This window comes from Penicillium vulpinum, assembly GCF_028829585.1.
Source record: "Penicillium vulpinum strain IBT 29486 chromosome Unknown utg000004l_segment0_segment0, whole genome shotgun sequence".
NCBI lineage: Eukaryota > Fungi > Ascomycota > Eurotiomycetes > Eurotiales > Aspergillaceae > Penicillium > Penicillium vulpinum.
The window spans coordinates 1,007,085-1,019,666 of record NW_026643244.1 but is presented as its reverse complement, the minus strand read 5'-3'; the positions used below and the strand labels follow the sequence as shown (position 1 = coordinate 1,019,666).

The 12,582-nt window shown below is 45.4% G+C and overlaps 5 protein-coding genes across 5 annotated transcripts; 1 reads left to right on the top strand and 4 right to left on the bottom strand.

Annotated features, from left to right (window-relative positions):
* Positions 1–2,096: 2,096 nt before the first annotated feature.
* N7479_008940 (FAD-dependent oxidoreductase) lies at positions 2,097–4,152 on the top strand (the record flags this gene model as incomplete). The annotated part of the gene is made up of 5 exons (XM_057256633.1): positions 2,097–2,398; positions 2,475–2,675; positions 2,738–3,697; positions 3,781–3,898; positions 3,982–4,152. Coding segments are annotated over 5 exons (1,752 nt in total), but the record flags the coding sequence as incomplete, so codon positions are not given.
* Positions 4,153–4,331: 179 nt separating this feature from the next.
* N7479_008939 (SDR family oxidoreductase) lies at positions 4,332–5,605 on the bottom strand (the record flags this gene model as incomplete). Its single annotated transcript, XM_057256632.1, has 5 exons — positions 4,332–4,850; positions 4,912–4,989; positions 5,054–5,292; positions 5,353–5,526; positions 5,584–5,605. 5 exons carry the CDS (start codon positions 5,603–5,605, stop codon positions 4,332–4,334), a joined length of 1,032 nt encoding a protein of 343 aa, XP_057104090.1.
* A 444-nt stretch (positions 5,606–6,049) lies between these two features.
* N7479_008938 (uncharacterized protein) lies at positions 6,050–6,661 on the bottom strand (the record flags this gene model as incomplete). Its single annotated transcript, XM_057256631.1, has 1 exon — positions 6,050–6,661. The coding sequence occupies one exon, from the start codon at positions 6,659–6,661 to the stop codon at positions 6,050–6,052; it is 612 nt and encodes a 203-aa protein (XP_057104089.1).
* Positions 6,662–11,363: 4,702 nt separating this feature from the next.
* On the bottom strand, positions 11,364–11,582 carry N7479_008937 (uncharacterized protein; the record flags this gene model as incomplete). Its single annotated transcript, XM_057256630.1, has 2 exons — positions 11,364–11,440; positions 11,477–11,582. The coding sequence occupies 2 exons, from the start codon at positions 11,580–11,582 to the stop codon at positions 11,364–11,366; spliced, it is 183 nt and encodes a 60-aa protein (XP_057104088.1).
* A 32-nt stretch (positions 11,583–11,614) lies between these two features.
* Positions 11,615–12,051, bottom strand: N7479_008936 (m-cresol methyl hydroxylase; the record flags this gene model as incomplete). Its single annotated transcript, XM_057256629.1, is given in 3 exon segments — positions 11,615–11,772; positions 11,787–11,854; positions 11,972–12,051. 3 exon segments carry the CDS (start codon positions 12,049–12,051, stop codon positions 11,615–11,617), a joined length of 306 nt encoding a protein of 101 aa, XP_057104087.1.
* Positions 12,052–12,582: the final 531 nt, after the last annotated feature.

Below are 12,582 nucleotides of genomic sequence, written 5' to 3'. Positions count from 1 at the left end.
CCGTGGACGTTAGTCAAATATGTCTAAAAGCAATCCAACAAATGCACTCTTACATATGTCATTCCCTGATTAGAATGGAAAACACGATTTCCTCAAGGACAACTGCTTATGAACAACTGTATATGCAGAAATGGTGATTTGTGGCACACGAGGAAGTTGTCGGGCTAGTTAAGGGATATTTGCCCTATCCTGGATGGCTTACAATTGCATATAATGAGTATCCGTGGCTCAATGGCATAGAATAGCCGTTATAGGTGGATTAGGACTCTTGACTTGAGCCAAGGTTTCCTTTCACATTATACTTTACTTGGCTCACTTCATAAATTTAGTCATATTATCATGAGGGCGATATGGATTGTCTTGAACACGAGGGCGAAAATCATCATCCATTTGACAATGACCATTGAATTTTACTAGTCTTCTATTTATACCAGGAGAAAAGCCAATAACTATTAAGTGAGAGACGTTTCTATCAAATTCTTCCACCCCATCGATACTTTGAAGTAAAATTTACCGCCACTTACTAGTAGCATCGTGGTGTAAATCCTTGCAGAAATGGGACCACAGAACGAATATAACAGTCACACAGTCCTACAACATACATAATCTATGATCTTACTAGCCAACAGCCCCCTTGCTCTACGTGACTAGGGAAAGTATTTTTATGTCATTTAGTTTTCCCGAATACAGTGTGCTGAGATCACTAAACGGCATAAGTTCGGTAATCACTCGGACATATACGAAAAAGACGATCAATTCTCAATTATATATCTATACCTGGCAACTTTTACCCGAAAGAATAGTCTCCACAGTTCTATGACCTCGCCATTTTCCAAAATTCCCGTTAGGATAGCGTAGAATGGGCAGTCATGTTGGTACTCGCTTGCTATTCATTCCGGAAGCTAAATATACAGGCTTATGGCGAGGATACATAGTATGAGACTTGCATACATTACATCTAGCCAATGATACAGCCGGAGTTTCGAGCAAGACAGTTAGAATCCTTTCGTATCTAATTACTAGTTCGTATACGGAGTAGTAGAGCATGTCTTATATGCCAAGAGCGGCTAGTCTGTGCCAAACCCCGAGCGCCGAGGATAGGTTGGAGAACCCGACCCGCAACTTAGCCCCGGGGCCGGCAACTAGCCTCCCCGTAAATCAAAACTCTCTCCTCGTCCGTAATATCCTCTGCAGAGATATATAGCGGCTGGGGTTAGTATCAAAAGCAGTCTAAAAATGGGCATAATTTAGGCATAAACTAGGCAACATCGGAAATATAGGCTTTGGCCTCTATACCTTCTCGCAGAGGCTGTAGGAAATTTCGAACTTTGCTGTCCTTTTTGGCGAATTCATTGGCAAACTTTGTCACTGGGACAAATGTACTAGTGGACGGTGGTATCCACGTATGCACAGAGTTTTAGATACAATTTATCCGAGGGCTAGACTGTTATGGAAAGATGTTGCCACATAGTGCCGATCAATCTCCGTAGCTCTAGACTGCAATGTTAAAAACACCTGGCTAGCTAATTGGATGTTTTTGTGAAATATGTTAGGATACGGTACATGAGAAGTAAGTCTGGTGTATGTAGTGCTAGCAGAGCTTCAGCAAAAATACTAGCATAAATGTGTAAAACTATTGCTTAGACTCATTGTATATATATGAGAGGGGCATTTGTGTGTACCTTTTCTGTGTTTTGATGCATACGACCTACTCCATCTTGATCTTGAATAACGTGAACTATTTTCCAAAGTATCGTCATTTTATCAAAGGTTTAAAGAGGAGAAAAGAGCTAGAGCAAGCAAATGAAAACTGGAAATTGTCCTCAGCCACTCGACAACGACTTCACACAAAACTACACTATCCCGTTTTTGCCTTGCACATATGTCGCTTACTCCGGTGGCATCCACTTCCTTTTAAGGCAAAGAAAAGGCACTATTTCTGGATCTCCTAATGTTTACAATTCATTCAATTCATCACAGCTCCTTCTAGTATACTTCTTTTGGATGTACCATGATGTGGACCCGGACAATGTCTTTTACCACGTCCAATCTACAAACTATATATTCACCTGCGACATGTTCAATCCCATGGAGACACAAGCGATCGATCGTCTCTTCCAACAAGTGGGAAAGTCATGATGATGATAGGAAAATTGACACTTGTAGCCCTTCTGGTCGGCGCCACTTCGGCTAAGCCAAATCCTACATCTCCTTCACAATGTCGATGCATGCCCACTGATTCATGCTGGCCATCGGTGAAGGAATGGTCTCGATTCAATTCCACAGTGGGCGGGCGACTGGTCAAGACAGTCCCACTTGCCTCCCCTTGTCATGCTCCCAGCTATAATGCCACTGAATGTCAATATATTCAAGACCAGTGGGTGCAGCCAGCCTTGCAGTAAGTGTATTTGCATACCCCCTCCACCTGGAGGTTATTTACCCCACTCTAGTTGATCTAACTTATCAATTGACAGTGATGGCTCCTCTTCCTCCATCATGGCTGCTGACATAGCTAACGCGACTTGCGACCCATTCACTGCTTCGTCGAGTCCCTGCCGGCTTGGAAATATGGTGTCGTATGCCGTCAATGTTTCTTCCTCAGCAGATATTGCCCGGACGATGGCCTATGCAGATGACAATAATCTTCGACTTGTGATCCGTAATACCGGCCATGAGTAGGTTTCCACTAGAAAAGCAAGACGTTGAAGATGATGCAGAAAATCTAACAATTCGCTAGTTACATGGGAAAATCGACCGGCGCAGGAGGTCTCTCCATTTGGACTCATTACCTCAAGGATATTAAGATCAATTATAACTACTCCTCCCCGCATTACACCGGCCCGGCAGTCACCATTGGAGCCGGTGTCCAGGGCGAGGAAGTCTACGCTGCATTGCACAAACACAACCTAGTGATGGTCGGCGGTGAATGTGCCACCGTTGGTCCGGCTGGAGGGTACACGCAGGGCGGCGGCCACTCGGCCCTCAGTTCGCGGTATGGTCTGGCTGCGGATCAAACATTGGAGTGGGAGGTTGTCGATGGCAGAGGGCGAAAGCTGCGCGCCTCCCCAACGGAGAACGCCGACCTGTATTGGGCTCTAAGTGGCGGCGGTGGCGGAACGTATGGCGTTGTCACGTCCATGACGGCGAAGGTGTTCCCCGATTTCCCCGTCGCAGGTGTGGTCCTCGAATTCGACTCAGATCCCGCCAACCTCGATCCCTTCTATGATGCTGTGGAATACTATCACTCCCTGGTTCCGAGCTTCACGGCGGCGGGGGGCATGGCCATCGCTCGTGTCACGGACTCCTCCTTCTTGCTCACGCCTCTAACTCTCCCCAACACCACTGTGAAGAGCGCACTGGAACTGATCACACCTTTCACTGATAAGCTGGACCAGCTGAATATCAGCTATGCGATGAACCTCACACATTTCCCATCGTACTTTGATCATTACAATGCCTTGATTGAGCCCAACCCCACCCAGCTCGTGGAAAACGGCCAGTTCGGTGGCAAATTGATCCCCTTGTCGGTGGTCGAGCAGTCAAATTCGGCGTTGACTACCGCGATGCGAAACATCACCCAGGACGGCGTCGGATTTGTCAGTATTTCATTGAATGTGTCCTCCGCCGTGACGGGGGCTACGAACAATGCTGTACTTCCATCGTGGAGGACGGCCGTAATGGATATCATTCTGGCAACGTAAGTTCAGTTCAAGCGTTTATCCTCCGTCGATTGTCATCCTCTTTATCTTGAAAAGTATGTATTGACTATATCCATTCTAGAACATGGCCGGAGCGCGCAAACCTTGGGAAAATGAAACAGCTTGCCAATGAGATGACTGATAAGTGGATGCCAATGTTGACATCCCTGACATCTGATCCAGGTTCCTATATGAACGAGGTACGTATTCAGGGCGATGACTGCCTTGTTAGCGAGTGGCACAGTATGGTTAAGCAATTTGCTCATTCAACATCATTATCCAGGCTGATCCGCAACAACCAAACTGGCAAGAAGCCTTCTACGGACCAAATTATAATCGCCTTCTGGCAATTAAAAATAAGTATGATCCGAAGAGTAACTTCTATGCGCACACTGCTGTGGGAAGCGAGAAATGGGTGCAGGAGTCAGATGGGCGGTTATGCCGGGCGACTTGATCTTGAGACTTTCAAGTTGGAATACCGGTACATAGTACATCAATCTATAAATATAGTTAGGAACCCCCCTGACGACAGAATCTTTGAATATACACAACACTGAAAGCTTGATTATTCCATAAGCAACAAAATGTTCATGAATTAAACAGAACAACCCACCAATAGCCCTTCCGTATAATCTATTGCAATTTGTCCGCACCAAGAGGCAGTAAACTCTTGACAGCATCAACGATGCTTTCCCTCAAAGGCCGGAACTGAACACCCAGAATCTCTCTCGCACGGGTGTTGTCGAACCCATATACTCCATCCGCGGGGTATTGGCCAGGCTTCAAAGCGTCTCCGGTGGGCAAACGATCGCTGTACTCGGGGAACTCCTCGCCGATGATCTTTGAGATCTCCGCATTCGAGAAATGGCTGGATACGGCGAAGAAACGTTTCCCGCCTGCTGCCTCCTTCTCGACGGCGAGGACGTGGGCAAGGCCGAGATCACGGACGTCGACAAAGAGGTAGTTTCCGGTTGGGGGGCAGCGGTTCTTAGCCGCGCCGGATAGGAGATCCCGGATTCGTTGGTTGGAGGTGTTGAGGGCGTCTAGGGATGTAAGATTGTGAACGATTGGGCCGAGGACGAGGGGCGGATTGATGACAGCGAGGGTGAAACCGGGCTTTTCTTTCTCTACAAAGTCCCATGCAGCTCGTTCCTGGTAATGGATTAGTTAGCGCGGTCCTTTTTTTTCATCGGAGGAATTTCTGGGAGCATACGGCAAAGGTTTTACTGGCTCGATATGCGTTGGCGGGGCTGTCATTTGCCTGTGCCTCTGTAATGGGACTCCAATCCGCCTAAGATTTTGAAAATTTTCTGTCAGTTAGAGAAGAGGTGATCAGTTTCATAGGAAAAACACACCTCAGAGTAAATCTTGCCGGCGCCCGAGGCATAGACATCATTGATCGCAGCAAAAGACGAGGTCACCACCACGCGCTTCACGAAAGGCGCATTTGCCTGCACGGACTTGAGGATTCCGGTTGTACCCATGATAGCTGGAGCCAACAACTCTTGGGCATCCTTGGCATGGAAGTGATAGGGACTGGCTGTATGAATGACAGCCTCAAAAGGAGGGTCCGAAACCACCGCTTGGTCAAAAGCTGTATCATCAGTCAGCGATTTTTTGCATTTCTATCTGACGATTTGCAGGACGGGTATACCATTGGGCTGGGCAATGTCTTCGACAATGGCAAACGACAAGCGGTCATTGGCGATTCCCGGGTGGGCTAGCTGGATGGCATTCGCCTTGCTCTGGGAACGAACGGTGGTGACGACGGAGTGGCCCCGGGCTAGGAGAACCTCAAGTACATGAGCGGCAATAAAGCCATTTCCACCTAGCGAGTGAGTTAGCGAGATCCTACCCTCATAAAAACAATTCAATTGGACTCTACCGGTCAAAAGTACACGAGTCATGATTGCAGTAGTAGACGCGGGTTATGCGTGGAATGGATGGAATGAAGAGAAGGATTTAACGAATGTTGTCTGTTTTATTTAGCTTCTTATCTACATATGAGTGGCATGTCACATAGTTATCACACGAAATTCCCCAACTAGTGAACTTCTATTCCTTGAATAGCTCAATCCAAAACCCTAGAAACGGCGAATAAATAGAGAGATCTTGCGGTTGTCGGCAATGTGGAGCCACCTACCGCCACAAGGAGTTTCGGAGGAGCCTCTCTGCCCTAAAGGAGTTCACCCCCACTTACTGTAAACTACAACCCTGGAGATCCCAGATAGTTGAAAACTGCCAAAACAAGTTCAATCGTATTCTCCATTAGGAAATTTATATTCTCTCTATCCTAATTCATCTCTCATCTCCGTCACTCCGAAACTGTTCCTCTAATTCGCGTTCACTCCTCAAAACCATACACTTCCGCCATCCGGGTGAGCCCGGTATTGTTTGGAGCCATCGGCCCAGAAGGTACTCGCCGTTCCGAAAGTATCCTCCATATACTGGAAATATGTGATCATGCCCTGATCGTTGACCACGGCACGGGCCGACCACGGCGACGTAATAGTCTTCTGCATCGTGTTGGAGGTGATCTCAAACTGTCCCCAGGCGGTGCAATTGCCCCCATCGGCAAAGATTGCATCGATGGAGAACGGGCCCCGTGTCCACCAAAGTCCGACACGTGTGAAGGTGTCCAGGAACGCCTGGGGCCCCACTTGGTAACGAGTTCCCGCCCAGGGCATGATCTTGTGCAGGTTTGGGTTGTCAATGGTCAAAGAGACATAAGTTGCGTCGAGGGCGACGTATTCTTTGATGAGATTCGGGTCGGGGTTGGCCTGTGTCTCGAGGATTTGGAGGAAGACATTGAGTGGAGTGCGAGTGATGTTGCTAGGTGCGATAACTGTGGGACTGGTATAGCGCTTTTCCAGTCCACCTTTCGGGTTTGGCGCGGCTGCGGCAAGGGGAGAGCAGATGAAGAAAAAGCTTAGCACCACGAGGCAGATGCGCAGGGGACCCATGGTTGCAAACATGCTTGTGTCTGATGTATCTGGTACCAAGAAAGAGGAGGCCCTGAAGATTCAGAAGATGCAATGCAATGCAATGATGCTGGTGCTTTTTATCTTTCGTTTGTTGGTCTATGCAGACCCTTTATATATCTTCGATCTTTGCAACTACCGGAGCTCGCTCGGCATCTATCAACAATATCATCTCATGTCTTAATTGTTGCTAGTATGCTCACCAAGGCCTTTTTCGTATACGTCAATGAGTATTCCGAGTGCTTCAATAAATGGAGTTCACGGACTTCCATAAATGGTTGCTAAAAGCGAAGGGACTGGCTCCGCAGGTTTTGGGGCCAAAACGCCAAACAGATGAATACGAAGAATGATTATTGTGGGTGCCAGAAGGAAGGTGAATACGAAGAGTGATTGTGGCTGCAAGAGAGAATCCACCTAAACTTCCAATGAGCCCCATATCTGAGTTGAGGTTTATATTAAAGGTCATTTGAGATAGGTTCATCTTTCTATCAATATCTGGTATGTGTCATGGTTCGTAGAAACCAGTAACGCAGCGTCTCTACCCCGGACGACAGGTACTATCAACGGCGCCTCCCCTATAGTGGATACAGCAACCTCAAATGCCTACATAAAATCACAGGGGTTACCAATGTCCTCTTCCTAATTGAGCCAATCGGTTACAGTAACCTCAAGTATGTAGATTATATCAATTCCAAGGTTTACAGTGGTCCTGTTGCCAGTCTAGCCAATTAGTCTAGCCAATCGGATATAGCAAACTCGAATATATAGACTATATCAGGTTGCAAGGTGTACAGCCGTCAACTGCCTAGTCTGTCCAATCGGATATCGCAAACTCAAATATATGGACTAGGTTTCTAAGCTGCATTAAGCTGCAAGGTTTACTTTCGTTCTATTCCTCCTCTGGCCAGTGTTGTCATATAATATAAACCAATGAGCTTCTTGTTCCTGAAGGTGTGAGCATAATTATTTATGTAGTATTCAAGGCGATTGTGAAGTTCGGTTAAACTGGGGAGAAAATGGACGGAGATTTGCTTGTCGAATGTGGTTCTGACTGCAGTAAATATGTGACTATCTGCACAGTAAAGTAAACACATGTGCGAAGGTCTATAGCGGCCAACGATGCATATCCCGATTTTTCAGTTTGGATGCCTGAATGATGCCTGAATTATACCTCGATTATGCTTGCTTTTAGACCGTATTCGACACCGCCAATACCATGTTTTGTAAATGCAATTAAAGCCACTTCTCCTAGATGAACCTCCGAATCCACCAAATACCTGGCATCGAAGCCATTCCCACCGATAGAGATGTTTGTATAATGGGGATGGCTTCGCCGCCAGGAATTGGGCGAACATGGAGAATTGTATAGTTGGCAATATCTTTTCGCTAGAAATTAGGTGAATATGGGGATCTATGCTAAGGCTAATAGGTCGGAAAAGAGAGGAAGAGCTATAACCCAGTTAATCTATAGAAAATTAGGGTGTATAGAATCAATCGAACAAACCCTTAGTCTCGAAGTATATATGATCCAACCATTTGTATAGAGTATAGTGAGAATAGTTTCAACTCCTATAATTGGGCAAATGTAAAGATTTGTATAGTGGGAATAGCTTCATTTTGCCTGTTTTAAAAGGTAAACTTGAGTTTTACATATTTAGTAAGGTTTGTTATAACAATCGTATCTTAATTTTCTGCCAGTATAAAATCAGGCATAATTCAGCATCAACCCTTCTAATTAAGGTATGCTCAGTTGGCCGCTATACCACTTCGCAACCTCCACTGTAAGGGACTGATTTTACTCTTTTCTATGAATTGGCCCCTCCTCAAATTGAAGCGGTGAGCTATAATCTTAAATGTTAAAGAACTCAAAATATGCGAGAAAGACGCTATAGAAACTTGAACAAATGAGATACTCTGGTACCCCGCGGTGGCCTTTTTTGCTTCTATTAATTCTATTCCTTGCGGCCCCACCCTAGGCCACAACAACGAGAGCAATGAACTAAATCGAGTTAGTGCCCTTCACTTCCCGATCTGTCACTCCGATTCTCCGGCATCTCCCCTTGACCGATAAGCCCGACACTTCACAACAATCTCCATTGGGAACGGAATGATCTATAGGCGTCAATTGGATATAGAATGTTTGAAAAAAATCACTTGAAGTGGGGACCACCTACCTGCCTTTAGCTTAGCCAGTGTCATCGGAGCAAAGGATATATTTGAAGGGATAACGATGAGTGGAGGATATATGGCAGCTAGGTGGGGCCCATTTGATAGTTTACGCCTTCAAAGGGCATATACTACCAAGGGTATGTTGTACAATGAATAAAAAATGCGCATTGCAATGTGATATGATGCAACCTATGATTTTATTCTCTTGCGAGGAATGTATTCACTGACTAGTTCTGAAAGGTATCTATTTTAACATATTTTCTAGCTTTAATATAGTTACCTAAGGGATATGTTCAAGAGAGAATAATGGTCTAAGTGAGATAAATATATATAAGGTTAGGAATCGGCGCTTGTAGATTATTGATTTTTAATATAGCAAATTTATAGCAAATGTACTTATATTTCTTTCTATAGAGTCCCATCTCCCTGGCTTTTATTCTTAGCGCTTACTACTATAGTTAATACCTATATTTTAGCATCTTAGTTTACTACAAATCCTTATAGCTCACTATCAATGAAGGATAGCTCCTGAACATGACTCACACAGTGGGTGACTTGGTAGTCTTGGTACAGTCAAAATATGGAAATTGTATATACTTAAAGATGAAAAATACCTTTTGCAAACCAGGGCAAAGATTATGTGGCCGAGTAGAGCTGATGGGAAGTCCTGTACTCCACACCCTATATCCATTTCCCCTCGGTTATTGTTGTTGATACAACGGAACCAATCACTTGAATTGTTATAGAATACGGAGTAGAGACGGAGCACTTGGCAAGGTGGCGGAAGCAATTTTTCTCAATTATTTGTCATTTTCTTTTGAAAATTTGCCACAGCATATATATGCTCCATGATAGAGAGACAATTACCGTGCTGCATTGTACCTAAATATGCGTTTGTTTATTACAATATACTACAATTTGACATAGAAATATAGATCGTTGTAGATAGGGATGTAGAATATCATCATACCATCTTATAATATGCCTTGAGTTCTTCCATATGTGGAAGTTCCTGCTCTTGTTATAGTTCTGGATATACTATATTCAAATGGGCGATAACGCTGTACCTCAGTTTCTATAGTTGGGCATATCTGGAAGCAATAAGTTCAAAGAAGAACCCCTACACTTCAACTACCCCCTTAATTTAGAAAGAGAATGAAGAAGAGAAACAATTATCACAACTAGATAGCCAGGAGAACTGGGGAAATCTACCATATCAAGTGACAGCATGCCAAGGCAGATATGATAGACCTTGAACACCAACTTCAAGCCAAACCATTTCCAATCTAGATCAACAAGAATATGACCTTCTCCAAACCAAAACCTGTCCATCAGCCCTCGGTAAAATTCAAACATACCTCACGGCTGCACAATGGCAAATTCGCTCCTAATAATCCGCCGAATGGTCTCACCCCTCATCACCGATCGACACACATGCCGCGTTGCGTAGTACAAGAACCCGTGCAGGTAACCCCTCACCAGACCAATATCGTTCGGCTCACCTGTATCTCCGAGCTGAAACTTAAATGCCCACAGGAGCTTGGCGATCGGTAGGAATGTGTTCCGCTCGGCCAGATGGATACCGGGACAAATACGTTGAGTGATCCCGTAGCCGGAGTTATCATGGTACTCCTATTTGCCCACGATGTACTCTGGGGACTAGGAAAGGGTGGCTGGTGAAAGGTTGGGGGCCGAGGGGGGCTGGGTTATGTTCTTGGTTGGGATCGACGGGCGGACCCTGAGCTAAGTGTTGATAAGGATCATGGTAGGCTTGGGGAGAAATTTTTTATTAATCTAGTCATCTAGAATGAGTGACTGTATGAGTGCATAATTGGATGTGGGTGTGCAGTTGTATGTGTGTGGCGGGAGGATGGTCGCAAGCCTGAAACTTAAAGAAATGGACGGAAGGAGGCATAGAGCCTGTGGCTTAATTTAACTCAACAGGGGGAACCTCACCAGGAGGCAGTTCAATGGATGGTAAAGGCAGGAAAGGCGGGTATATCTTCACTCAGAGTACGAGGAAAGCATAAGGGCGGGATTGGACACCACCGATGCCCCTCTTTAATAATAATATTGGTATAATGCAGCCGCCCCAGATCTTCCTATACCGGTGATATTCTACGGAGTATGCCGACAACATCACGGATCCCCGCATATGTCCTACGCTTGACGTCGGAGTTGTGAATCGACGCTTGCAAAATCGCTAACATCAGGCTTGAACGCGTGTGCCATCCCCCTTCCATTAAAGCGCCACCAATAAATAACAATTCATGCTGCGATAACTAGTTGCGATCCCAGGTCGAGATTATGTGATCTATGACGACCAAGGTCCCGACCGGCTTAATATCTATCAATGGCCATTTGCACGTGCTCTACTCAAATGTTACCCAAAAGCCATTCTAGGATATTCTTCAGCCAAGAGAAGATGTCAACCGGGGGCGTGGTGCCGGCTTCCATGATCTCGGACCATTATTCCATAAATTCACAGCGCTAATTCATGCTAGTGCCATGCCGATCAGCCGTGCGAATCCCAAACACCAATGACATGCGTTAGCGTCTCGCTCTTAATCCGAGGCACTATTAATCCGAGGACTGGAAGATAGGGAAATCAAAAGTGCAAAGATAGACCGATCGAGTTAGTGATACTATTATTATACCGGTTCGGATGAGCCATGTGATGACTTGGATCAAGCATATAGTTCCTCATCCACTGAATCCCCACCTTCGACTCCATTAGATCCGTACCAGTCGACGGAAAATGCGTCGTTATGATTCATGGTGCATTACCGACGGATGGTCGCCTGCAGTGATGACTGCATGCGAAGCGCAGGAGTAAGGCCAGCGGGTGTGTAGCGAGCTTTTACTATCAATCAATTCTTTCACAATCCAGCGATCAGTCACCATGGCCACGTTACTGTTTTCCACTTTGAGTATATACAAACCATCGTGTTTGCGGGCCCATCTAATGGGTCTAATGGGATGGAGGGGATGAGCTTCAAGTCAACGCTAGATATGTGTGTAAAATTTCAGAATTATGTGGTCATTGCCAAAAGATTGAAGAGTTGGAGTACTTGTCAGCCAGTATGAGGGACTGGCGTAATAGAGAAAGAAGGAAGACCTCACCCGGAGGCATATGCGAAGTGCGATACCCAAGGGTCAATGCCTCTCAAATGACCAGGACTAGCTATACAATCTATGAACATGGCGAGAAATCGAGAGAAGGGGGAAAAAGGAAAAATGAAATACTACCCAATTTCTACACCTGTTCGTGGCTAAGAACGGATATTTAGGGGATCCTGATGGAGGGTCGGAGCTTCACAACCTTGCAGCTGAAATATTTGATCAACAGAATTAGTTAATAGGATTAAACAAGGCGAACCAATCGGACCCCCTGCTCAGTGCAAACTGCTGAGAAGAAGCCTGGTATGGTTGTATGGTATTGTGGTATAGTATGCATGTACAGACAAACTGAAAATCAATTGAAGCCTGGGCTGGCCTAGATATGCAGGTCACCATCAGAAACCGCCGAAAGATCTGAGGGGCTTCCATGATTTAATTCCTGCGTCTCATATCCAACTTGTATATATTATTGCCTGTGTATTCCATCCTAAAATTCCAGAGATCTTACACTTTATCATCCGTAATTCTGATACTATACCTCAATATTGTATTCCTCATAAGCCCAAGTTAATAACAAACGGAGATCAGGAGTAGGAGCCCCACATTACTTAAAA